This window comes from Opisthocomus hoazin, chromosome 2, assembly GCF_030867145.1.
Source record: "Opisthocomus hoazin isolate bOpiHoa1 chromosome 2, bOpiHoa1.hap1, whole genome shotgun sequence".
Lineage (NCBI taxonomy): Eukaryota > Metazoa > Chordata > Aves > Opisthocomiformes > Opisthocomidae > Opisthocomus > Opisthocomus hoazin.
This window is the reverse complement of record NC_134415.1, coordinates 93,943,998-93,968,433: the sequence shown is the minus strand read 5'-3', so window position 1 is coordinate 93,968,433 and position 24,436 is coordinate 93,943,998. Positions and strand designations below refer to the sequence as shown.

General features: G+C 42.6%; 1 protein-coding gene across 1 annotated transcript in view; it reads left to right on the top strand.

Annotated features, from left to right (window-relative positions):
- SH3BGRL2 (SH3 domain binding glutamate rich protein like 2) overlaps positions 1–24,436 on the top strand; it is a 49,459-nt gene that overhangs the window by 20,217 nt on the left and 4,806 nt on the right. The window contains exons 2-3 of the mRNA XM_075414464.1: positions 3,939–4,124; positions 23,420–23,500. Of these exons, the coding sequence (XP_075270579.1) occupies positions 3,939–4,124; positions 23,420–23,500 (267 nt within the window). The remainder of the gene's footprint in view (positions 1–3,938; positions 4,125–23,419; positions 23,501–24,436) is intronic.

Below are 24,436 nucleotides of genomic sequence, written 5' to 3'. Positions count from 1 at the left end.
AATAATGCTACTACTAATACACAAAATAAAATGCAATTCCTCATGAATTCCGCCTGTGTCGAGCAGCCAGTCTTGGGAAGAGAGCACTCCGGTCCAGCGCTGATCTCGCGAAGAGACAAGAAAGGCAGGGATGCCCAAAGGCCGACTTCAAACAGAACTGAATCGGGACGGTTCTGCCTGGAGCGGTTCTCCTGAAAAGGTCTGTTCTGATGAGCCGGAAAAGCTGATTCCAGTTATATACAAAGCATGACACTGATGGTATGGAATACTCTAATTGATTAATCTGGATGTCAGTCACGGTCTGTCCATCTGTGCCCTCCTTCCTAGCTGCCCCACACCTGACAGATAGGAAACCTCGGAAGACCTTGGTTTCCCTGGTAATGGCTAAGATATCAGTAAGTTCTTACATTCCTTCTTGAACTAAACTCAAACAATGACCATGCTATCTATGAGAAAGAGAAGTTTCCAAGTGCATGAGGAAAACTAATTCAATTTCAGTCAAACCACTAGGCTGCTTAACAAAAAGAGATGATATTTCCTGTTTCTAGTTGTATTTATGGCTAATACTCTTTCATGACTGCAAGGAAATTTTAAAATAATCCACATCAAACTGCCTGTTTGAGATGAGATAAATAGGATGCATGTGGAAGCTGTGATCTCTTTATGGAATACAAAATTAAGTAGGGGATGTGTTTTCCTTGGACACTTCAAAATGGGTATATATTTTGATGGTATATCTCACAGTGTCTTCTTGTGTGCTGGAGTGTATTAAAACCAAAATATTTTGATGCTAAAGCAGTCTATCCTGTAAGAATACAGATGCTTTCCCAGAGTGGTGTATAGATAGCCACAAATCAAGTTTTTCTGAACATGCTATCTCTGATCATATTAATACTCTTTTCAGGTTCCTTTCAGTTGTGTCACACTCTGGAAACCTTGGAAGCAACAAGGTACAAGGCTAAATTTCACAAAGAGGATTAAAGTATCCATCTCCGTAGTGTGTCAAATGAGGATGTATTTGTCTCTACTGGGCTCTTGACAGGGGCTCAGATCCTCTGCATGGGCTAGTGAGGAAGGCAGAACTGACGCTGCTCTTCGTGCCATGTTGTCTGTGCTCGGTGTTTCACGTGGTTGAACACTGGAAATTTTTAGAGCTCAGAGTGACAACAGATGAGAGCTGCGGGCAGGATTCTGAGGCTGACGCACTCCTGCGGCACAGATCCAGTTGCAGAGGAAGACAAAGGTCCTGTGGTTTTCTTGGGGAATAATCAGCTGGCTTCTGTTGTGGCAGATGCTCTGAGCATCTTAAAAAACATAGCAGAATTTAACAGGATTTTTAATGTAACTAATGCTCTTGTTTACGTTTACAGGCTTGAATCAAATCACTTGGTGGAGGAGAAGATGCTACTTTTGGGCTAAAAATTTTCAGGGTGTTTTGTTTAAATTTATGCAGCTGGCACATCCACAGCTGATAACTCATGCAGATGTTGTGTGGAGAATTGCAAGGCTTCTGGCTAAAAAAGACATCCCACAATTTATTTCACTTCAACATCTTAATTAGTCTTATAAAAATAAAAAGGAGAGATTAGGAAATGTGGGTATGTGGGAGAATTCTCATGATGTGAACAATAAAATATTAGGGATGTGATTAAATCTGAGTTGCAGTTAAACTTGTGCCAGTGTACAGACTACTGGAAGACAGCAGATGGAAATGGGTACATGCAGATACGTGTGTACTGGCGCGTGGCCTGGGCCTGAGCAACGGAGCTGTCTCGTGCTCTGAAACTGTTAGAAGAGCGGTTGCCGGCATGGACAGCTTTGGCCAAGGCTAACTGACAGTCTCACAAACAGCTCATGGCCGTGATTTAGATGTTGCAGCGCGCCAGGGATCATTCCCAATGTACAGTTTGCATGCAGCCACCCTGAGAGGGTGCGGGTTTAACAGACTTGGCCAGATGATGCCATTTGGCCTCAGGGTCAGAGAACTGGCCTAGGCACCAAGTAGTTTGCTGGTTGCTCTGACCAGTGCAGCTGCTCAATGCCGTCGGAGAGAATTCATGTTGTTTTTAGCAGTACTCCACTATAAGGAAATTACCTCACCCACACATTTTTGACATCTCATTTCTGTTTGTTTTGTTTTAGACATCTCATTTCTGTCTCAATTCTGTTTTTGAAATGAAAACTTAATATTTTTATTAAGAATATTTCAGTCTCTGTCTCTTTTGGGCTTCTTTTACAGCTTTTTTTGGCGAAAGAGGAAAATATTTTTGTCTTCTGCTTCTACATTGACAATAGAATTTGTCTTTGCAATTTTTAGGAAGATAGTAAAAGGCATGTTGTCTTCAGTACCAGCAGTGATGATGATGATGTGGTAATTCTGCTATTGTTGATAATGCATTATTGGCACACAATTTTAGGAGCTGCCTTCTGTATGAAGAAGTGATCCTTCCACATATACCTAAAAAAACCCCACCACTATATGTAAGAAAAGGGAAAAGAATAAGATGCTGAGACACAAACTTACTATGCAGCCCACTTCTTAAGAAAGAAACGAGTCATTTAAGAGCTTTGTCTTTGCAGTTTCTTGGGATGGCAACCTCTTATTTCAAGGAAACAGTAATTCCGTCAGCATTATCGCCAAAAGTCATGTATTTCTGTGGTGCTTTTAGGTAGACAGAATGAGCTGCGTGACAAGAACACCTAGAAGAACATGCACTTTAAAAATCCTCTGATTTTCAAATAGTATCTAGGTCATATGATACCCACAGGCATGATTCATCCAGCTGGGCTTGATGCCAGTCAGCAACTCCGTGGATCTGACACTCCAGGAATACTGTAAAATTATTAAAGCTGTGGTTTTTTTCTTCAAATAGTGCTCTTGATGATAGCTGTAAAAAATACAGCGTATAATTTATAGTTCTTTTCTGAAAGAATTAATTTCATTAAGTACATGCAATAAGTACAGTATGCACTAAAGAGAATGCAGAGCAGACCTGGCTGAATGAGCCCAGGTAGCTTTCCTCAGCCCTGCAGACTTTCATTTCAAAGATTGCTATCTTGATATGAAGTCCTGTTTGAGGGAGAAGTAGTCTTACCTGAGTGTATCTGCTTGAAGCCCAGCGAGCTGTTACGGGTTGATCTTAGTTAGCTACAGTGAGCTAAAAACTGCCAGTGTTCTACCTCTTTTAGGCTTTTGTATGAAGATGATAGTTGTCTTGAGGGGCAGAAACCCCATACTCACGCATTTTCATTTTTTTTGCAATGAAGTTAGTTTCCAAGAGATGAGATCATGCTTATTTTTAGACATCTGTGTTATGCAGACAGACATTCTTAATTAAAGATTCAGCAAGCCTTGTTCAGGAAACCATCAAGCTGCATTTTTAAAAGATGCGCAAGTGTCTAGGAAAACAAAAATATGTGTAGCTGGGGTGGGGGTTTTTTTAAGATGTACCAACATGTTTATTTCAGTGAGCACTTACAGGAGTAGATTCTTCTGCGGCTTGCCAGGGTGCTTACCTTGCATTTCTAGGTGCCTGTATACTTTAAAAATGTAGGCCCTAGTGATTTGGAAAACAAGCTACCTCTTTTAACTCCAACTTCTGAAGAGTCTCATACAGTTGTTTTTTTTTTTAAAGCTTTTTTAGAGAGTAAAGGCTGATGTTCCCACACGTTCCCCCACGTTGAACTAAAGAGACAGCCTTCTAGAAATGAGGGGAGGAAGTATAACCTTTGCCAACTTGTAAAGAAATAACAGTGTTTAACTTTTACAGATTTAAAACTAAAAAAATAATGTTTTCTCCTTTGTCTTCCTGAGTTTGTGACTTCCCATCCTGTGAAAGTGGGACAAGAGAGGAGGAATGTTCTCAGGTTTGCAAGCATGGCTGGATTATGGTGGACTTGCTCTGAGCATTGTTTTCTTTTTTCTTTCTTTCATGTAGATAAAGAAGAGGCAACAAGATGTGGTGAGGTTTCTGGAAGCCAATCGCATAGAGTTTGAAGAAGTGGATATCACAATGTCGGAGGAGAAAAGACAATGGATGTATAAAAACATTCCTGAAGATAGGCAGCCCGCGCAAGGCAATCCACTGCCACCACAGATATTCAGTGATGATCGGTACTGTGGAGTAAGTAGCTGTTATCAACAGATAATATGTTAGTACACCCTGTTGACCATTTAAAAAGTTGGGACTTCATGTTGAGCTTTCTGTAGTAGTATCTGAATTAATAGGAGCAGGTGATGATCATACAGTGAAAATTAACATAATTCATCTGTAAACCCTAAAGTTGTCTTCATCTGGCGGATTCCCTCCATGAATGTAAGAATTTGTAGTGACATATGCTTCATGTACAACTTATTGATGGTAAAGTGCCTTGTGAGACCATTATAAGCTGGGGGTTTATGGTTTTCTTGCTGCTTGGGTCTAGTCCAAGCATGAAAGTTGAGAGGGAAGTCTTTGGCACAGTAAATGAGAACATTGGCTAGATTGAGTTATATTGTCACTGTAATTAAGCTCCTTCTCTGCTGCTGTCATAGTGTAAATTTCATTTATTCTCAGAGAACCTTTATGCAATCAGAGTCTCTAAGATAAATGAAAACTATTTGCTGTTTGAATTGTAGAACAGTTTTATTTTTCCCTAAAGCAAAGCAGCTGGAGGCTTGTCTTCCTCTGCTGAAAGACTGCTAAGCGTGAGAGCCTGTGAATCTAACAACAGATTCATGGGTGGGCTGGTTTCTCTGACAGTGTAAGCTGCAATAACTTCTCCATCCACTGGTGCAAGCTGAAGTGGTAGCCTTTGACTGGTATCTTGAGAAAGACACCACACGAATGTTTTACTCTCCTACTCAGCCAGCATGGTACGCTGCAGCCCTGAGTCTTGGGCACTGTTGTAGTGTGGGAAAAAATTGGACTCACCTTTGAACAAAATGTTGTAAAGAGCACAGCTGGGCCCTCTTTGCCTTGCTGTGTCTTTTCATACTTCAACCATGTGACCTGTACATCCCGTAGGACGCAGGTTTGAGGTACCTGTTAGACTGACTGGTGAGAGAAAGGGAGCTTTGATGTGCGGCCGTGGCTGCATCAGGAAGTGATTGGGTACGGTTAGTCTGGTAATTCAGTAGGAGAATGAAACGGGAAGAGGATCTCTGTGGTTACAATAGCTGCACCAGAGTAAATGTGGGCATTGTGTGGGTTTCTAACTACAATGTGGTGAAGATACATTGAAGCTGGTTCTAACTTAGTCCCTGCCAGACTGAACAGTGCTCTAACAAAGCTGCTTCTCGCTGATGGATCGTTCAGGTCTGCTGATTATGTCTTCCTACTTCGAGGTAAGAAAAGTCAGTTAAAGAAATGTATCTGGGACGTGGAAGGGATTTTGACCCTCACTGATGGAGCAGCCCCTCACCTACAAATAGGAACATTTACATTGTTCTGTGTGATTTTATTTTGCCTGGGAAATACAATGTTTTAAGCTGTTGTTTCTTACCCTTTCAGCTTGTCTTTATAGCGTGTTTAGTCTTAGAAATTGCTGTTTGGAATTAGCAAGGAAGAAGATGCCATGCAACATGTGAGATGATCTTGTTAATCCGTCTGCTCAGCTGACAGCCGTTTTGGTTGAGCAGAGTTAATCTTATTACTAGACCTCACTGTCTGCATGAACATCTTCAAAGAGCAAACATGCCTTGAAAATAACTGTATTTTCTAGGGTGAAGGAAGCAGTACGTGCAGGATCTGCAACATTCATCAGTTCGCCTGCTGCATTAGGTAATGAAGTTCTTAGGTAATAGAGTAGAGGCAAAACATTAGACAGGAGGCAAAGGAGGTCAGCGCTGGAAAGGAGGTTAAAATATCACAATTGGTTGAAGTCAGCAGACATTGCCCATCTTGTCTCTCTCTGTCATTTCCATGGTGAGCTTTTTCAAATGTCTATCTTGACATAAATAGCTAAAAAAAAATCACTGTTAAATAACTTAAACTGAAAAAATGCCCCCCGAGTTATCTGTTAGTTGAGTTAGTGAAAACTGTAGCTTCTCATTCCTGATTTGTGTCCAGGCAATTTCTAACCCAATTTGCTCTGTTAACAAACGCTGTCTGTTTTTCTGCCTGCCAGTTCTACAGTCTCACCAGGAAACTGCTTATGTACTTATTCTGCCTTACATGTGGTTACTGACAGTACAGGCTGACTGACTTACAATATAGACTGGTCAGATCCATTGCTGTTCCTCTAAATATATGAGGGCTAGACAAGGCAAAGCAGAATAGGTACACTCTTTATTTCGGTCATGTTATTTCAACAGAGGTTCACAAGCACGTGGTGTATGAGCCATGACCCAACGTCATGTTCATAGCCATACTGATTTTTCTGTGTTAGTAAAAGCATTAATAGGTTGGGTTTTTTTTCTCCCCATTTACTTTTTAGTGGAAAACCTCGGTAATGCACAAGGGTATTATCTCAGAATAGATTTTTCTGACTAGGACATTACTATTTGAAATAATCACTTTTCAGAATGTAACTGCAGTACAGAGGAAGTCTGTATTCAGTGTTTTCAATAAGTATCCAAAATGAATTGGTGTCAGGCATTTGAACATGTGATAGCTGGTGTAAGAGGGGAGAAGGGTACAAAAAGATGACTGATGCTTACTGGTTCACAAAACACCTTATACCACAGGAGGAGGGATCCTCCTGGTACCTACAGACAAACTCCATGTTCTGAAGCGTGAACAAGACCTTGAAATTTTTCTGAGTTGATGTAATGGCAAACATCATCATTAATCTATCTTGTCCTTTTCTCAGTCTTCTGGGATGCGTTCCCCAATTTTTCAGTAACAAATTCTGCTAATGGACTTTGAAATAAAGTACTCAGAAAAAAAGAAAACATTTTTATTTCCTGCGAACGAGATAAGAGCTGTGAGCACACAAGAACACAAATCATTTGATTGATAATCCAGTGCTATGTCGTAGCACTGACATGACAATAATTTACATATTTTTATGACTTTATAATCTGTTGTTTGATCTTAATGACATTGCTACAATATTGTAAGTGTGTGAGAAGAGACTACATTTCAGACAAATCAAACACATGAATCTGATTTTCTAATTTACTGTAGAGTAATTCCAAAATTACTACAGTTATCTCGCTCTAGTTAGTGCTATGTAAGAGTAAGGAAATGTTAGTGCCTAGTGCTTGTTCCAAGAGGGAACTTGTACAACTCAACTCATGGATTATTTTATGCCAAGATAAATCTCCTTGAGGTACACACTGGGTTTCCCCCATCCTGCTTTACCCACCAACTGCACGCTGGCCCTTGAGCAAAAGGGACCACACGAATGGGTTTGCCTTTTCCTGAGGGAAGAGCAGCCCACATTGTCTTTCCCAGCCACTGTTCTCCATAGCAGAGAGGTTTTACTCACTTGACTTGTTTGGTGATGACGTGTGTTTGGCATTCATGGGTAACCTGTTCAATGCATCCTGTTTCATCAGCGGCGCTGAGTCTAGTTGGAGGCCGGTAACTAGTGGTGTCCCCCAGGGGTCAGTACTGGGCCCAGGCTTGTTTAACTTCTTCATCAACGACCTGGATGAAGAGTTAGAATGTACCCTCAGCAAGTTTGCTGATGATACCAAACTGGGAGGTGTGGTAGATACACCGAAAGGCTGTGCTGCCATTCAGCGTGACCTGGACAGGCTGGAAAGTTGGGCAGAGAGGAACCTGATGAAGTTCAACAAGGGCAAGTGCAGGGTCCTGCACCTGGGGAGGAACAACCCCATGCATCAGTACAGGCTTGGGGCGGACCTGCTGGAGTGCAGCTCTGCGGAGAGGGACCTGGGTGTCCTGGTGGACAACAGGTTGACCATGAGCCAGCAGTGTGTCCTGGTTGCCAAGAAGGCCAATGGCATCCTGGGGTGCATCAAGAGGAGTGTGGCCAGCAGGTTGAGGGAGGTTCTCCTTCCCCTCTACACTGCCCTAGTGAGGCCCCATCTGGAGTACTGTGTCCAGTTCTGGGCTCCCCAGTTCAAGAAAGATGAAGAGCTACTGGAGAGAGTCCAGCGGAGGGCTATGAGGATGGTGAGGGGACTGGAGCATCTCTCCTATGAGGAGAGGCTGAGGGAACTGGGCTTGTTCAGCCTGAAGAAGAGAAGGCTGCGAGGGGACCTAATATATGCTTATAAATATCTGAAGGGTGGGTGTCAGGAGGATGGGGCCAAGCTCTTTTCAGTAGTGCCCAGTGACAGGACAAGGGCCAATGAGCACAAACTGAAGCACAGGAAGTTCCATCTGAACATGAGGAAGAACTTCTTCCCTCTGAGGGTGACGGAGCACTGGACCAGGCTGCCCAGGGAGGTTGTGGAGTCTCCTTCTCTGGAGATATTCAAGACCTGCCTGGACAAGGTCCTGTGCAGCCTGCTGTAGGTGACCCTGCTTCGACAGGAGGGTTGGACTAGATGACCCACAGAGGTCCCTTCCAACCCCCACCATTCTGTGATTCTGTAATGGCTTCTGTGGTCAGATCCACCCCTTGATCACGAGCCCATCTATACATTGCATCTCTTCCTAGGTGTCCTGATGTGTCATGAGCTATGAATAGCTCACCCTTAGGTTCCCAGTCCAGGTCCGCCTTAGCCATTTCAGCTCTGGCAGCCTGTTTCCCTGTTCTTTGGTGGCACAGCTCTTGGGCATGTGAGTATCTATGTAACGTACTTTTACAACAAGGTTCTCTACCCGGGCAGCAATGTCTTGCCACAGTGCAGCAGCCCAGATGCGCTTACGTCTGTGCTGCCAGTTGGTTGCTGTAGCCAGCCCCACAGGGCATTTGCCACCATCCGTGAGTCAGTGTAGAGACAGAGCACTGGCCGCTTTTCTCTTTCGGCGATGTCCAGGGCCAGCTGGATGGCTTTCACTTCTGCAGACTGACTTGATTCGCTTTTGCCTGTGACAGTTTCTGTGGCTTGTCTTGCGGGACTCTGCACAGCAGCTTTCCACTTCCAACGTTTTCCCACAATATGACAGCACCCAACAGTAAATAGAGCATATTGTTTTTCATTTTCTGGTAATTTATTATGCAGTGGAGTCTCTTTCTTGGGTGTCACCTTCTCACCTTGAGTCACCTTCTTGGGTGATGCTTCGAAATGTCTGCCTTTGGCCAGTCCATGATCTCTTCTTCCTGCTCTCCCTCAGGAGGAGCTTCTATCTCCTTTACTAACTAGGTTGACCTATGCTTCCGTTGTTTCTTCTGGACTGCGGGAGCAGCTGTTGTACTTGGGGGCTGGGTTTCTGATTTAGCCACAGTGTCTGTCTGTGCATCCTCAGATCCAGAGACTCTCTCTGGTAGGTATAGGCCTACCCCAGGCCCCAACACAGTGCTGGAAGTTGTGTCTTTATGGTATACGCAAGGCATCCTTCCTGCAGGTGGTCTGCCAATTCAACAGGATCCCATGTCTGTTCAGCAGTGGAGTCCCAAACCATCAGAGGTGAAAACTGCTCTCGGCACCTGCCCAAATTCTCCCACGCACCTTGCCACCTGGGGATTCATTGCCTCAGGGCACGTTCCTGTGTGGCATTCCCATGTGGTTGTTTAACCTCATGAGAAGCCAAAATCAGTGTCACTGCACACACCAGTATAGCCTTCTGGTTATACTGGCATGTTCAAGAAAGTGAAGGGCCATTGCAGCAAGGGTGGAAACCTCTGTCCCGGAGGAGAAGAAGATGATGCCATTCTTCATTTCCTCCTCAAAGTGGCTCCTGGAGGAAAAAGGTCTAAGTGCTAATGGTCTCCGCAAGATGGTTCCCAGACTAATGGAATGGCAGCAGTGCAGCGGACAAATACCAGATTAGGCTTCAGGCCAATGCTTTTACCATGGCTCTCCCAGGCAAAGCAAAAGAAAGTGATAAGCAACACAGCAAACAGCAAAAGCTGAAAACAGCCATTAACAAGGTCTCAAGTTTGAGCTACAGGAAGAAAGGGAGCATGCAACAGAGCAACAGAGGGGAAAAAAGAAATCAGCATCAAGAGCAAGCAGGTCAACACTGAGACTAGCAACATGAAGTAACAGCCTGCCAAGTAACAGCTAAACAGGTATAACAGCTGTAAATTCAGTCTAGCACACTCTGATCAAATCTGTCCTTATCTTGAGCCTTTTCGAATCTCTGTTCAGGAGCCAGAAAGGACTGTTGTGGGTTGACCCCAGCCATCAACCACATAGCTGCTTGCTCCACCCAGCTCCCCTAGCAGGACAGTGGAGAAAATAGGAAGAACAAAAGCAAGAGAACTCATGGGTTGACATGAAGACAATTTAGTAAGTGAAGGAAAGGGAAAAAAACCCAAGCGATGCAAATGCAGTCACTCACCATCTCACAAAAGCAGACCGATGCCCAGCCAGTCTTCAAGCAATGGCTACCCTGGAACACAAACAATCCCCGGTTTTTTAGGAGCATGACATTGTATGGTATGGAATATCCCTTTGGCCAGTTGGGGTCAGCTGTCCCAGCTGTGTCTCCTCCCAACCTCTGGTTGGTGGAGACCAGTGACAGGTGGTGTTCCTCAAGGGTCGGTACTGGGACCAGCGCTGTTTAACATCTTTGTCGGTGACATGGACAGTGGGATCGAGCGCACCCTCAGCAGGTTTGCTGATGACACCAAGGTGTGTGGTGCGGTCGGCACACTGGAGGGGTGGGATGCCATCCAGAGGGACCTAGACAGGCTTGAGAAGTGGGCCCATGAAAATCTCATGAAGTTCAACACGGCCAAGTGCAAGGTCCTGCACCTGGGTTAGGGTAATCCCAAGCACAAATACAGACTGGGTGGAGAATGGATTGAGAGCACCCTTGAAGAGAAGGACTTGGGAGTGCTGGTTGAGGAGAAGCTCATCTGGCAACATGCACTCATAGCCCAGAAGGCTAACTGTATCCTGGGCTGCATCAAAAGCAGCGTGGCCAGCAGGTTGAGGGAGGTGATTCTGCTCCTCTACTCTGCTCTGGTGAGACCCCACCTGGAGTCCTGCGTCCAGCTCTGGAATCCTCAGCACAGGAGAGCCATGGACCTGTTGGAGTGGGTCCAAGGAGGGCCAAAAAAATGATCAGGGGGATGGAACACCTCTCCTGTGAGGAAAGGCTGAGAGAGTTGGGGCTGTTCAGCCTGGAGAAGAGAAGGCTCTGAGGAGACCTCATAGCAGCCTTCCAGTAACTGAAGTGGACCTACAGGAAAGCTGGAGAGGGACTTTTTACAAGGGCGTGTAATGACAGGACAAGTGGTAATGGCTTTAAACTAAAAGAGGGTAGATTTGGATTAGATATAAGAAAGAAATTCTTTACAATGAGGGTGGTGAGGCACTGGAACATGTTGCCCAGAGAAGTTATGGCTGCCCCCTCCCTGGCAGTGTTCAAGTCCAGGTTGGATGCGATTTTGAGCAACCTGGTCTAGTGGAAGGTGTGGGCAGGGAGGTTGAAACTAGACAAAATTTAAAGTTCCTCCCAACCCAAATCATTCTATGATTCTATTCTTTTGCCCACTCCCAGCCTACTCTCTGGGGGCAGCAGCAGGGAGCAGAGTGAGAAACAGAGGCAGCCTTGATGCTGTGTAAGCAGTGCTTGGCAATAGCCAAAATATTGGTGTGTTACCAAGGCTGTTTTAGTCACATACCTAAAACACAACACCGTAGGCATTACTGTGAGGAAGGTTAAGGTCCATGCCAGCCGGACCCAGTAGAAAAGGGAAGATGAAGATTGCGGTTCATTTTCTAAGTTTTCACTAACTAATTCCTTTGCTTTCAAGATTACAGAAAAATTTCTAAATGCTCTACCTCACATTGTGAAGTTATTTTACACAGCGAAATCAATTATTTTACATGCGAGTTACTCAGATTTTTCTAAAGCACTGCTGGTAGCATCCAACATAGTACTACATATTCAGTATCCTGCAGGTTAAAAACACTATTTAAAGAATAAACAAATTATTACTTATCCCTTACTCACGTGTTACTATTACCTTTTTTGCACAGACTATGAAAAGTCCAGACAGTTGGAGAGATCACTGCAGATTGGTGCATTAGGGCCAGCTTCACAAAGTGTCTATAGGATGATGCCAAGTACTGAAATGCCTAAATTTTGGGCATGTGGCTTCCAGAGTGGAATTTGCAGCCCCCAGCTAGAGCTCTAGCTTCTTCACGTGGTAGGTGAGCAGCCATAGGTACATGTATCCAACCAGGATCTGCAGGAACCAGAGCTGGACCTGGAGAGCTCTTAAAGCAGAAAGCAATAAATGCTGGAGAAGTGATGTCTGAAATTAGGCCTATGCCTCACACCTCCCTCTTCTGCTTTCTCTGAAATCTCCACAGTTGAATACACAACCCTTCTTAGACTTTAAGCACCTCCTGGATCTTTCAGAAGATTGGAAATCTGCACTTCCCAGTGAAACTGCACTCTAATTTTAACCTTACAAAGCTGAAAGATAGCACTTTGAAACAGTGACAGTTTTATATGCAGAAATCTGCCACTGATGTGAGATCACCTGAAATTTATGTCAACCAAAATTAAAAGGAAATCTGTTTCCAAGTGGGTGTTTGAGCTGAAGGAAAAAGATTTACGTAGAGGCTAACTCTGTTTTTGTTTTTGTTGGGTTTTTTGTCTTAGAAGCTTCTCTGATGTTTTAGAGTGTTAGGGTAAGCCCTGAGAGAGTGCCTAGTGGGCACAGCAGTAGAAACAGAGATATGTGATATTTATTGTCCTTCCCTGAAATATAATATATGGGTATCAACTCCATCAAAACAGTGAAGGCCTATAGACAAGAAAGAAATAAAATAGGCTGCTGAAAGAGGTGCAGTGTTCTTGAGAAACTATTCAGTGCACAGGCAATTGCTGTGGCACGGATTTCTTTGCACTGTTAAGTATCAGTCTCTCCTTTTTTTTTCTTAAAGATCCTGGAGAGATTCATACACATTTCTTTGTCTTCCTTTTTGTACGTGTCAAATGACATATCAGTAACTCCTCACTGATAAGAAAAAGAAGAGGAAAGAGAGAATTTAAAAAAACTAGCTAGAGGCCACATCAGAGTTTCTGAGGCCCTGGCCTGTTGAGGGGATTTGTCATTATCCTGGTGCCTACAGATACAGAGAGCTTGAAGTCCGGCTCTCTAGATTCTCAGGCAACATGGCAGAATTCACCTTAGTATGCCTGTTGTAGTGTGTTTGCTTCAGGAGCTAGGGCAGTTGTGAGGCTCATCTGGTATTCAGCAAGTCTGCATTCGGTTCCCTGCACACTTGGAGATGTCTTACCCTCAGCATTTTGGTGGTCCAGGTCTGTCTTTAGAAGAGGGAGAGCCTTGCTAGATACAAGTTAGTGTGAATTGCTCAGAGGTCACATAACAGCTGTTAATGATTGATCATGCTGAATCTTTCTTGATTAATTATTTTTTCTATTAGGGCTAGAGTTTCCTGTACGGCCAGTTTAGGCTATTTTGTTTGGAGTTGTTCTTAATTACCTTCTGCAGTTGCATTGGAGTAGTTTGTGGCTCATGGGCATCCACAGATCCTAGGCTGAATGTGAGTGACTTGGGGCCAGGGACACAGCACTGCTTACCTTCCTGACTAAGCCAGTTTCTCAGGCAAGGAATATAGAAGGCAAAGCTGGTGTCAGAAAGCAACCCCTGCCCATGTGTCTTCTGCATGTTGGCACGATACTGTTCAGACCATCCACAAGGTCTGTATGGTTGTAACTTGCAGGCTATGCCTATGCTTTTGCTGTCCACTTCTCCAGTGCTTTTCTGTGTCCTGAGGCAGAGCTTTAGTTCTGTGTGATACATATTTAATAAAAGGTAGCGTGGTACCAGAGGCAAAGTGTAGAGTGGCCAGCCTGCCTAGTGTTAGAGCTTAAAAAATAAAAATTCCACAACTCAGTGAAAATAAAATAATCCGGTAATTTTATCTTCCCCAGAGCAGTTAGAATTGATATCAGTAACATCTTAGTGCTGCTGTTTACCCTGTAGTGGAGAGAGTACATTCCTGTTGAGCACCGCAGTTTTTATTTGGGCCCTTTCCTCTCTGCTTTCTAAACTTCATGAATAGCTGTTTCATGGTGAAGAAGCAGGTGTTTTCTTGTAAACCATCACAGAAAGAAGATAGCTGTCAAGATTTGGTACATGTCTGGAGATAATTTACTCTGTTTTCGTACACTCTGTTTCCTAAGTACAATGATGTAGGGTGTTTATGTATTTTAAAACATTTAATGGCGACCAGTATAAAATTAGAATTGTCAGCTTTACAGGAGATAGAAAACACAGCAAATTTTTTTCTTCTAGATTTTTATATTTATTACATTGATGTTCTGCTGAACTGATGAATAATCAGTAAGTGTGGCAGAAGGTATTAACAATTTTATCTGGATTCCTAATTCTCCTTTGCATGGAATAGAAACTTCCTATTGTGCCATACTTTCTTGGGGAGAAGGGGGTTATTCTCGAAGGCATCATGACTACTTTGGTTAAAGTCTTTTATAAAGGATCTGTTCTATTAAAATGTACTGAGGAAAGGATAAGAAAGCTTACTAGATGACAGAAATACTTTGAGGGCACATAGTATTGCACAGGATGTGGAGGCAGAATGAAATAAGAAATTTAGTGCACCACTGTTTCACTAGTAATCATGATAATATGATTATGTTCTAAGACTTACTTTGAAGATATAGCAAAGTTATAATCCATTTATAAGTAAAAATGCTGTTAATACATTGCAGTGCCATTACAATTAGCATGGCTTTGTTCTTTCTTTAGATTCATATTTCTGTTCTTCTCTGAAGGAACTACAGAAAATAAAGGAAAGACGATTCTGCCAGTGTCCAGTTCCTAAAACAAACAAATGGAAGGGGGAAATTTGTATTTCATTTAGTGCTTTGAGATGTCACTTAGTATTGATATGAGTAAAATGTTCTAAAAGGAAAAACAACCGACATGTGTTTGTCATGCCCGTTGTAAAGATACAGCTACCTTAAAACATGTCCGAGTTAAAACATGTGCATGCAGAGCTTCTGCGCAGCACAATCAATTTATGTCTCCTAGCCATGATTTCATGTAGAAGGGTGACAACCACAGTTAACTCCCTGATATTTCAGTCCCTCCCTTTCTCAAACTCCTGTCATGGTCTGATTTGATAAAATTCTTCTACAAACAACTTGTAAAAAATTATAATGAACTGGAAGGTGCCCAGAATGGGGAGGTGGCACCTGTTACTATCCACAGTACTTACTGATTCTGACACTGACTACCCCTGAATATTCCCCTGCCCCAGGTGGGCACTGCACCAGATTGAGGTCTTCAGTGCTTGGATGGGGGAAGCCCTTCTGCGCTTGGATTCCCTGTCTTGGAGGGGAGGGGTATCGGTTCTTAGGTGGTTGATGTCTGTGTACCTCGTCACGGTTGCTGAATGAAATGGCAAACATCACATCAGCCTGAGTTTGTCATGTATTGTCCAAGCAATAGAGCTGCAGCTGACATCTGCTTCCTTTTATTAAAGTGTTTGTTTTCGGAAGCCTACAAGAGATTACTGAAATAAACATCTGGTCCATAGAAGAGGAGTGACAGGTTGCTTTGTAGAGTCAATTGTATAAGCTCTTTAAAAATCCTGTCCAGAGATCTTATCAGAGAGTTAGCTAACTGAAAACTGTCATGTTTAGACTGTCCTGTGTTGTGCACACAAGATCTTATTTTGTGTGTTTATATAATATTAAAAAAGACTCACACGTGCACACGCACTCATTCTCCTAGGAGAGCTGTGCTGAGTAAGAGCTCTCCATTGTAATCCTAATCAGATCAATAAATGAATGTCATCTGTCCTAGAGAACTGAACTGCCCTTTTCAGGAAGGATGCTAACAGCTCATTCCCTGTGGCATACAGTATTAACTCAGTCAGTAGCAGAATGCTGATTCAATGCATTTAATTTATGAGTTCCCCATTATTACTTGTAAGAGCAATTACCTTGCCCCTTTTATAAAAAATGAAGATATTATAAACATATATTAAAAAAATTGTTGCCAAAGAGAAACAAATTCAAACAGCATGCTATAGACTTACCTTTAAGTGCTGTCCAATAATTAGTGCATTTAAAAAAATCTGTATAAAAAGCAGTACAAGCTGTATTTGGGCAGGTTATTTGTTTTTCTGCTTCTTGGTGTGGTAATCAATAAGGATTTGTCTAAGATGTGTAACGAGCTTGCTCTTTCTCTGGTTGCAATCTAAAAGCAAACGGCGACAAAGCCAGCTGGCTCTTTTAGAGAAACTCACTGGGAAGATTTTTATTCACTGTTACTGTCTTTGAAAGTCCGTTAGATATAGCGTTCTCCTGATCTCAGTTGCACTAATGGATAGACAGTGTCTGTATAATTGCTAATTGTAAATGCAATCTACTTTGTGTTAATGTTTTACTTTGACCCAATGCCGTCATGCTTGTGTTATGTTCCTTGAAGCACAAATAATTATTTATGCCGATGTGCAGTGCTGCCAATTTTAACTTTGATGTGCAGTGAATAGTTTCTCCCAGCAGTGACAGTGTTTATTTAAACAAGCCTCAGTGTACCTGCTTAACAGAATGCTGAGCCAAATTAATTACAGCAGTGTCTGTAATCACATCACTACAGTGATCTGGTTTCCCAGCACCAGGAATGCAACACACTGAAGACCTCCACATCACAGCTGGGATACAGCTACTGCTGTAGCCAAGTTGAGCTTTGTGAACTTGGCAGTTGCTGTTGAGAGAAGGAGAAGCTACCGTGAAAGTGGAATTTCTAAGGAGGAGAGAATTCCCAAGGACCTACAGTTTTCCTAGTGGAGTAATTGGCAGAAAACCCACACGAATGCCAGAAGGACAGAAGGCATTTGTGTCATAATGAGGAGTTAAATCCAGATTTCTTGAATGCTTGTCCAGTATCTCAAAGACTAAGTTGCTCTTAATTCACTGTAGAATTTGGGCAGTGGATGGCTTTTGGGATTTCTGCGTAATCTAGACTTTAAGAGGGTTTTCCTGCCTTTGATTAATTTGATTTTAAAGAGGTGCAGAGCAACCACAGCACCTTTTGATTTCAGGATAAACTGCAAGGACTCAGGTTTTGAAAACAAAGCTGTCAAAGTGTGAGGCTTGGTTTTGGGTTTTTTTTGCCTTTTACCAGCACACTAAGTGGATAATATCACTTGACTTTGCTGATTATTTTAAAACTTTGTGTAAGATACAACTTAAGATAACACAAGTCGCCTTAATTGTGCTTGGGCACTGTGCACCACAGGTCCACTGAGCTCTGCATCTAGTACCAAATCATCCTGCCACCACAGCGAGCTTCATGGCCTTCCTCGCGTTAGCACCCGGGGTGACTTTGCTCTGGAAGGCCTTTGCAGCCACAGCCTGCCTCTCTATCCTGGTTTAGAGTCACTTAGCAGAACCAGGGAAAGCAAAGAACTTTATGCCATGCAAGGCCAGCAAGATTTTGCTTGTCTCTGTTGGTGAGCTGTTGAAACTTCAGTACAGTTAGCTTTGCTTATTTTCAGCAAAGCATGCTGGTGGTAAAGCAGAGGGGCTGTGTCTTGCTCACACTACTTGACGATCAAGCTGCCATGGGCTTTAAAGGTGAGGAGCCAGGCCTAGAGCCTTCAGATGGCGTTATCCTGCTGAGAAACCTTTTCGGACTTGAAATAGCTTTTTATTTGCCTTATTTGTACTCCTGTCACTTCTCTATCCCCTCAAACCATCCGGAGATACATTTTTTTCTCCTAACTGGCATTTGTCGTTCTCTGTAACATTGCATACCCTTGTCTTTGTGATTTGTCACCTGTATTTTTGTGGCTTTTCAACTTTTCCAGAGGGACTGAGCATCTGTGCATCGCTGGTGATTCATGTCCACTGTCTCTCTGTGTCCCCTTAGTTTTAGTAGCCTTAATCAGCTACTAACATTGCCAGAATTTCGTACATTAATAATGTGTAATTAGCAGCTCTGGAAAGCACCAAGGATCATAATTTAAAGCAATACCATCAAAATTGTATTTGTGCGCATAGTTGCCTTTTGAAGTGGGGCAGTGGGTGGTGGTTTGCCATGCTCGTATATCTTGAGGTCAACAGCTGGTTTCTGAAGGTCTCCAGGGCATCAGTGGGAGCCGCTTCCTTGCACAGGAGCAGGGCAGCGCTGCTCAGCTGATCCCAGCAAAGCTGCAAATCCCACAGGCTTGGTAGAGCTGCTTGGCACCTTTGCAAGGGGATTGCAGTAGCTTGCTGCCGGCGGTGAAGCCTGGTGCAGAAAGAGGGAACCTCTGCCCTGCCAAAACCAGTGGCTGGTGGTGTCCTTCCTCTGTGGGAGAGGGAGTGTCCCACGGAGTTTTTCCAAGTGGAACTCGTTGGCTCGCAAGCGTTGGGTGTTTGCCTGTGTATGAAGCTCTCCGCTTCCGCTGAGCTTGGCACCATTTTCCTTCTTCAGTCGTTGCATCTACAGCTGGTAGCAGTGGGATGTTCTGTATGTGAGACAAGGATTTTTGTGTCCCCACCCATTGATTTAGTGTCTTTACATGCGGCCCAAATCTGCACAGACTTTCTCTCCTTATAAGGGTAGGGTCAAAGGCGGGATGTTTTTGGAACACGTTGTCTCGCCTGTATCGCAGGGAAAGCCATGGATGCCCACTTTGAACTCCTACCACATGCCAAAGCAAAACCAAGGAGTCCTTGAGATTACATTCCTTGAGATCATGTTTCTCAAAAATCCCTTAAGAAACTGCCATACTAAAGCAATTTCTTTCAACTTTTATAGGACTGTTATGAATTTTTGTGTCTTTTTTTTCACATTTGAATATTTTGGGATCATGTCGTTACAGAGATTAGTAGAAAAATTCTCCTATTTAAATTTTTACTGCTACTTTATCTGAAACCATGATGCCTCTCCCCCCATGCCCCATGGAAGTAAGAAATTATCAATAACATTTTAATATGTTTTGCAATGCAGATATTTCAGAACATCAGGAAGATTGCTTTTGGTGGATAATCTCTTGTGGTTATTAAATATTCTGCTCCTTTTAAAATGCATTAATCCGCTGGATTTTGTGCGCTTTAAAACACACACTTACTCAGTTAGCTCATAACTTTCGTGACTTTTTCAGTAAGTGAATAAGGTTTTGATAATATGTTAAAATATGGAAAAAACATACTAAATCAGGCCTCAGTACTTCTGGAAGTGAAAACTGGTAACTAGCACTTGCAGAAAGCTATTTACGATTAAGTCTTAAATTACTTTACAGAAGTTGAGGTAAAGCGATGTTCACAGATATTGGTGGATTAGCTGAGTCACAAAGTCATTGTGAGAGCCAGGAATGCAGCCGTATTTCTTACGACACTATTTTCAGGCTATGAATCCTTCCCTACTCTGTTTTTATTTCCAATTTATTAACAAAGAGTGAAAAAAACATGGTCTTGGGGCAGTGATGGGTTTAGAGCTAATTGAAGTACTAGGACTAAGACACTTCAGGAGAACCCCAGAACTTGAAAACGGTGATGAAAGATGATGTCTCACCCGAACAAACAGAGTGCCTTCTCTGGGACAAACTGTTGAGACAAACAGGGGTCTGGGCGTTCCTGAAAACTGCCAGTGTGCTTAGGAGGAAAGGGTGCTGCTGGTGGAGAGCAAGAACAACGTCTGTCTCGAGCTGTGCTGGGGCAGAAATGCTCACAGTAGCTGCCTGCCCGCGGGTTGGCTGCTTTTAGTTTGCAGGGTTGTAATGAGCAGCTCAAGGCCATTTAAACCTACCCTGATATTAAAGGGGTGCCCTTGTCTCACTGTGAGTTGTACTCATCCACTGCTCCCCTACCTTCGACTCCAGAGAGGGTGTGACTCATGTGTAGATAAACCCAGTGGAGAAAGTTAAGGTTATTTCTCCGTTAGATCAGGCACCCTCTTCGCATGTGGTTGCTTCCCTAGCTCCTGTCCCTCACGGCTTCTCATCTGCTTTAGCAGAGTCAGGCTGGACCTTTTTCAGGTTTAAGAGCATCTGTGAAGTTTTTCGAGTCAAGGGCTTAAACAAACATGTTTCTGCAGAGTTTCAGTATTGCTTATTACTCCTCTAGGTATTCAGTGATTACGTTGTCCTCTTTTTATCCGTGGCGTTGTTGGGATTGCTTTCAGTAGTGTTTCAGCTTATGGCATGGTCTGCTTGTGAGATCTCTCTATTTTATTTGGATTTCCTGTCTGGCTATTAATTGTGACTTTACATTAAATCAGAAATTGGCATCAGTTCATCACATTTAATGATTTTTTGATTCATGTAGATGTGTCTGTTTCCTCTGTTTAATTATATGTTTGACTTCAAGGTTAGGTAGAGCAGACCATACCTAAAATGAACAGTGAGGGAACTTAAAACTGGGTCTAATATCTTCATATGTTAGCATTTTAAAAAGTAATGGTGATAGTTCTGTCCCCATAATGATAAGCAACATTTGTCTGCAAAGTCTGTTTTCCAGTCTGTGATGCTGATCATTGTGGGAGGTTCTACCTTCCTTTGTTCCAGAAGTGCTTTATTTCTTGAAGTGTTTCGTTCCGCTGGCAGTGAAACCAAATAAACTTGACTCTGCCATAGAGTGAAGTGAGTAGATGGTATTCATTGGAAATTATGTATCGCACATAGAGAAAAACATGGAACTGTAGATAGAAAAAATGCGTGTTCTCTCTCTTGTACTTGGCACTGGTGAGGCCGCACCTCGAGTAATGTGTTCAGTTTTGGGCCCCTCACTACAAGAAGGATGTGGAGTTGCTGGAGCGTGTCCAGAGAAGGGCAACGAAGCTGGTGAAGGGCCAAAAGCACAAGTTCTATGAGGAGTGGCTGAAGGAATTGGGATTGTTTAGCCTGGAGAAGAGGAGGTTGAGGGGAGACCTCATCACACTCTACAACTACCTGAAAGGAGGTTGTAACAAGGTCAGTGTTGGTCTCTTCTTCCAAGGAACAAGTGACAGGACGAGAGGAAATGACCTCAAGTTGCGTCAGGGGAGGTTTAGATCAGGTATTAGGAAAAATTTTTTCACTGAAAGGGTTGTTAAGTGTTGGCACAGGCTGCCCAGGGAAGAGGTGGAGTCACCATCCCTTGAGGAGGTATTTAAAAGACATGGCACTTAGGGACATGGTTTAGTGGTGGACTTGGCAGTGTTAGGTTAACAGCACAGCAATATGCCGTCTTTTAAGAAGGCGACAGCAAAAAGCCATCTTAAGAAAGTCTGAGGCCTGATGACCATCATACACTCCTGCTGACCTCTCTGTGTGTTTCAGGGCAGATGCTTTCAGTCCCCAGTGAGTTAGGCTGTGAAACTGCCTCTGTGCAGCTGTGTTTTTTTCTGGGCTGAGGTTGTCTGAATCATTATGCAACTGCAAAGTATCACTTTGTGAGGATAGTTGTGTGCACATTGGTATAGCAGTACATGATTATGGAAATGCTAGTAAAGCATCTTTGTGTAGTGCACCAGAAAGTTTTAAAGAGGAATTCTGCACATCTGCAGAATTGGTTATGGATCTCTTGGGAGGTATATTATCCCTGCAATGGTGACTATGTATTTTCTGTCTGAACAGTCTTTTATTTTAGGTTGGTGAAGAGAAAAAAAGAGAACAAAGAGAAGTAAATCTTCATCTACAAGCACACGCTTTATTTATAAAGTTATTTCACAAAATACCAACCATCCTTCTGTAAGGATATAATTTGGTATATTTTACAATTGGGTCTGGCAGGTGGGATGAAGGGCTATTCAGGGACTCACACTGCATTGCAAAGACTTGGAGAATTATTGGGAAGCAGAATGCTTGCCCAGACTAATTTTTGCTTCCTGGGTGGGATCTGAGAAGCCAAAATGTAAGCACAAGTGGATATTGGCTAGGCACAAGTAGACTCTGGTTGGAAGATAAAAGAAAGTTCCTAATGTTTGCATATACCATGACAGCCTTCCAAGAGTAGCCAGGTCAGAGAAAGATTTCTGCTTTTCAGTTAGGGCTTCTTCTGTTTATCTTACATGGTCCTCTGTGATTGTGGGGTGGTTTGTGAGGTTACAGGTTCAAGAGAAGGCAGGAGTGGAAGGAGACAAGTGATCAAAGCAGCTGCTGCTGGGGAAAAATTGAGGTCTAGTTTCAGGGAAAGCACCTGAAACTGGCGGCCACAACAAAATGTAATAATGAGAGATGAGCTATCAGAAAGTAATGAGATTAGAGGTCAGGAGCCAAAGAAGTGCTAACTTTGGGCGTCAGGTGCATTGGGAATGACTTTTACACAGATGGGAAGCATGTGGGGGCACAGAGACTGCCTGTTACTATTCTGTATTGAAAGCACGTATGTGCACAGTCAGTATTTTGGGAAATACACATATATATAACGTGTATATTTTGGGAAAAGGGATTTCTCTTGTTGAATGCTTTTGAGTGAAGTGTAACTACTAATCTTAGCTATTTAGAGATAATTGCTATGTAGTGATGAACACATACCTGAAATTTCCTGACATTTACAGAGTATTTTACATGTCAGAAGTGGTTAAGTAAGGATTAATATTTCCATTTCGCAGTTAGGTGGTGGAGGAAAAGAGTCTGAACTGGGTGTTTTATTGGTTGCTGGTGGTCGTAGACAAAATCTTTGGCAAACTACGAAGAGGACCTGAATCTTCTGGGATTCTTGCCATATGCAAATCCATTCACTAAACTGCTCTATTTTTCTCTCTTTCCCTTGAAAACTGAATATTGTCACATCATCTGATGATGGAAGAGTAGCAGGTGTCCAATGCAATAAAAAATCAGTAAAAGCAGTAGTAACACTTTGAGATCAGAACCTGATCTTAAGCAGCTGAAACCTAAAAGGAACTTAATCATGATAATGAAGCTTGGTTTTCATCTTTCTATACTACAAGTTTCTTTGTGGTAAAATTTTATATTTAGCTATGTGATTGTCCAAGGCTAGATACGATTGCTGATTTCCAGGGGTACAATGATGATGAAGTCTCTGTTCCACCACAAAAAAAATGAAAGAGTTCAGCTGCCTTAGGACTTCTTGGAGGTTTCCGTGTTAGGAAGCATTTTGTTTACTAAAATGCAAATTGGAAACCTGGTCAGAAACTTGTTTGCATTGTTAGGCACTTACATACCTTTAAAATACAGCACAGTAGATTTCCTTTTAATGCAAGCCCATGTTTATATTTTCCTGTCAAATAAAGTAGTGAAGGATGTTGTAGTTAGAGAATTTATGTGTTTTTCTTTGCCATCATAGTTGGTAATACCATTGCAGTTTAGAATAGCTTTTAGCTTTGCATAGGAGAATGTGGGTAAGTATCAGTGTTTTCCTGAGCATTATTACATATCACCCTTAAGTCTAATACATGGTGTGTAAAGATCAATCAGGAAAACACGAATGCAAATGTTGACTCATCTGGTTTTTTTCTTTTTCTCTAGGATTATGATGGTTTTTTTGAATCAAAGGAGAGCAACACTGTCTTCTCCTTTCTTGGACTGAAACCTACTTTGGCATCAAAGGTCAGTGTAGTATTGCAGAGTTTTCATGGAATTCTTGAAATACGGAGGTTGAATTTTCTTTGAACTGAAAGAACTCTGTGTGTTTGGATGTACCACTGCCCTGATCCATACCTTGTCCATATCAACTTCATGCTGATAAGGTAATTGAAACAGTTGCCTTGAAAAGCAAAGCATTTTAAATGAAACTAAGCATATACATGGGAGTGAATTTGAGACAGCAGAGAAGTTTAGAGAATACATACTCCTTCTCATTATCTATCTAAATTGAAAGCAACTGACTTAATTATAACAGGAGACAGAACTAGGATCTTAATAGCTGGAATATCTGCAACTTACGCCACCAAAACATCATCTTACTGGGCCAGCCTGGCATAATGGCTTAGCCAGGACAGCATTTATTCATTAGGCATTTTTTTTTTTCTTAATGCTAAAGTGCTGGAGCAGTCAGAAGCTATATCAACTTTTTGGAGAAGAGTTCAGTTTTAGCAAATATATATATATAAAGGTCAGAACACAAAGCCAGATAGCATCTTTCTGTTGAGGGAAGTATAACAGAGGAGATTTTATTGCCATATGGAAGCCTGGACACTTGTTCAAAGAGACTGTATGGTTCACCTTTGGGCAGTAGATCACACATAGAAGAGGATTTTTCTTCCGTTGACTACTGTAGATATAGCTGTGTTTGGTAGTAGTACTATTTCGTGCCTGGACACTAGTCCTTGGGTATCTATGGAGTTCCTTTTCTGCCAGGAATGCATTTTATTTCTGGACCCTATGAGGGACAGGAGTGGGAGGGAACCTCAGCAGGGAACTGCAAAGGCAGGTTATTTTGGCAGCCTGCCTTGCTTCACAGCTTGAAGAGCTAGTTCTAGGAAAAAGAGGATGTCCTACTGCAGTCAGAAACAGCAGCTTCTGTGGAGCTCTGTTCCTGGGAAC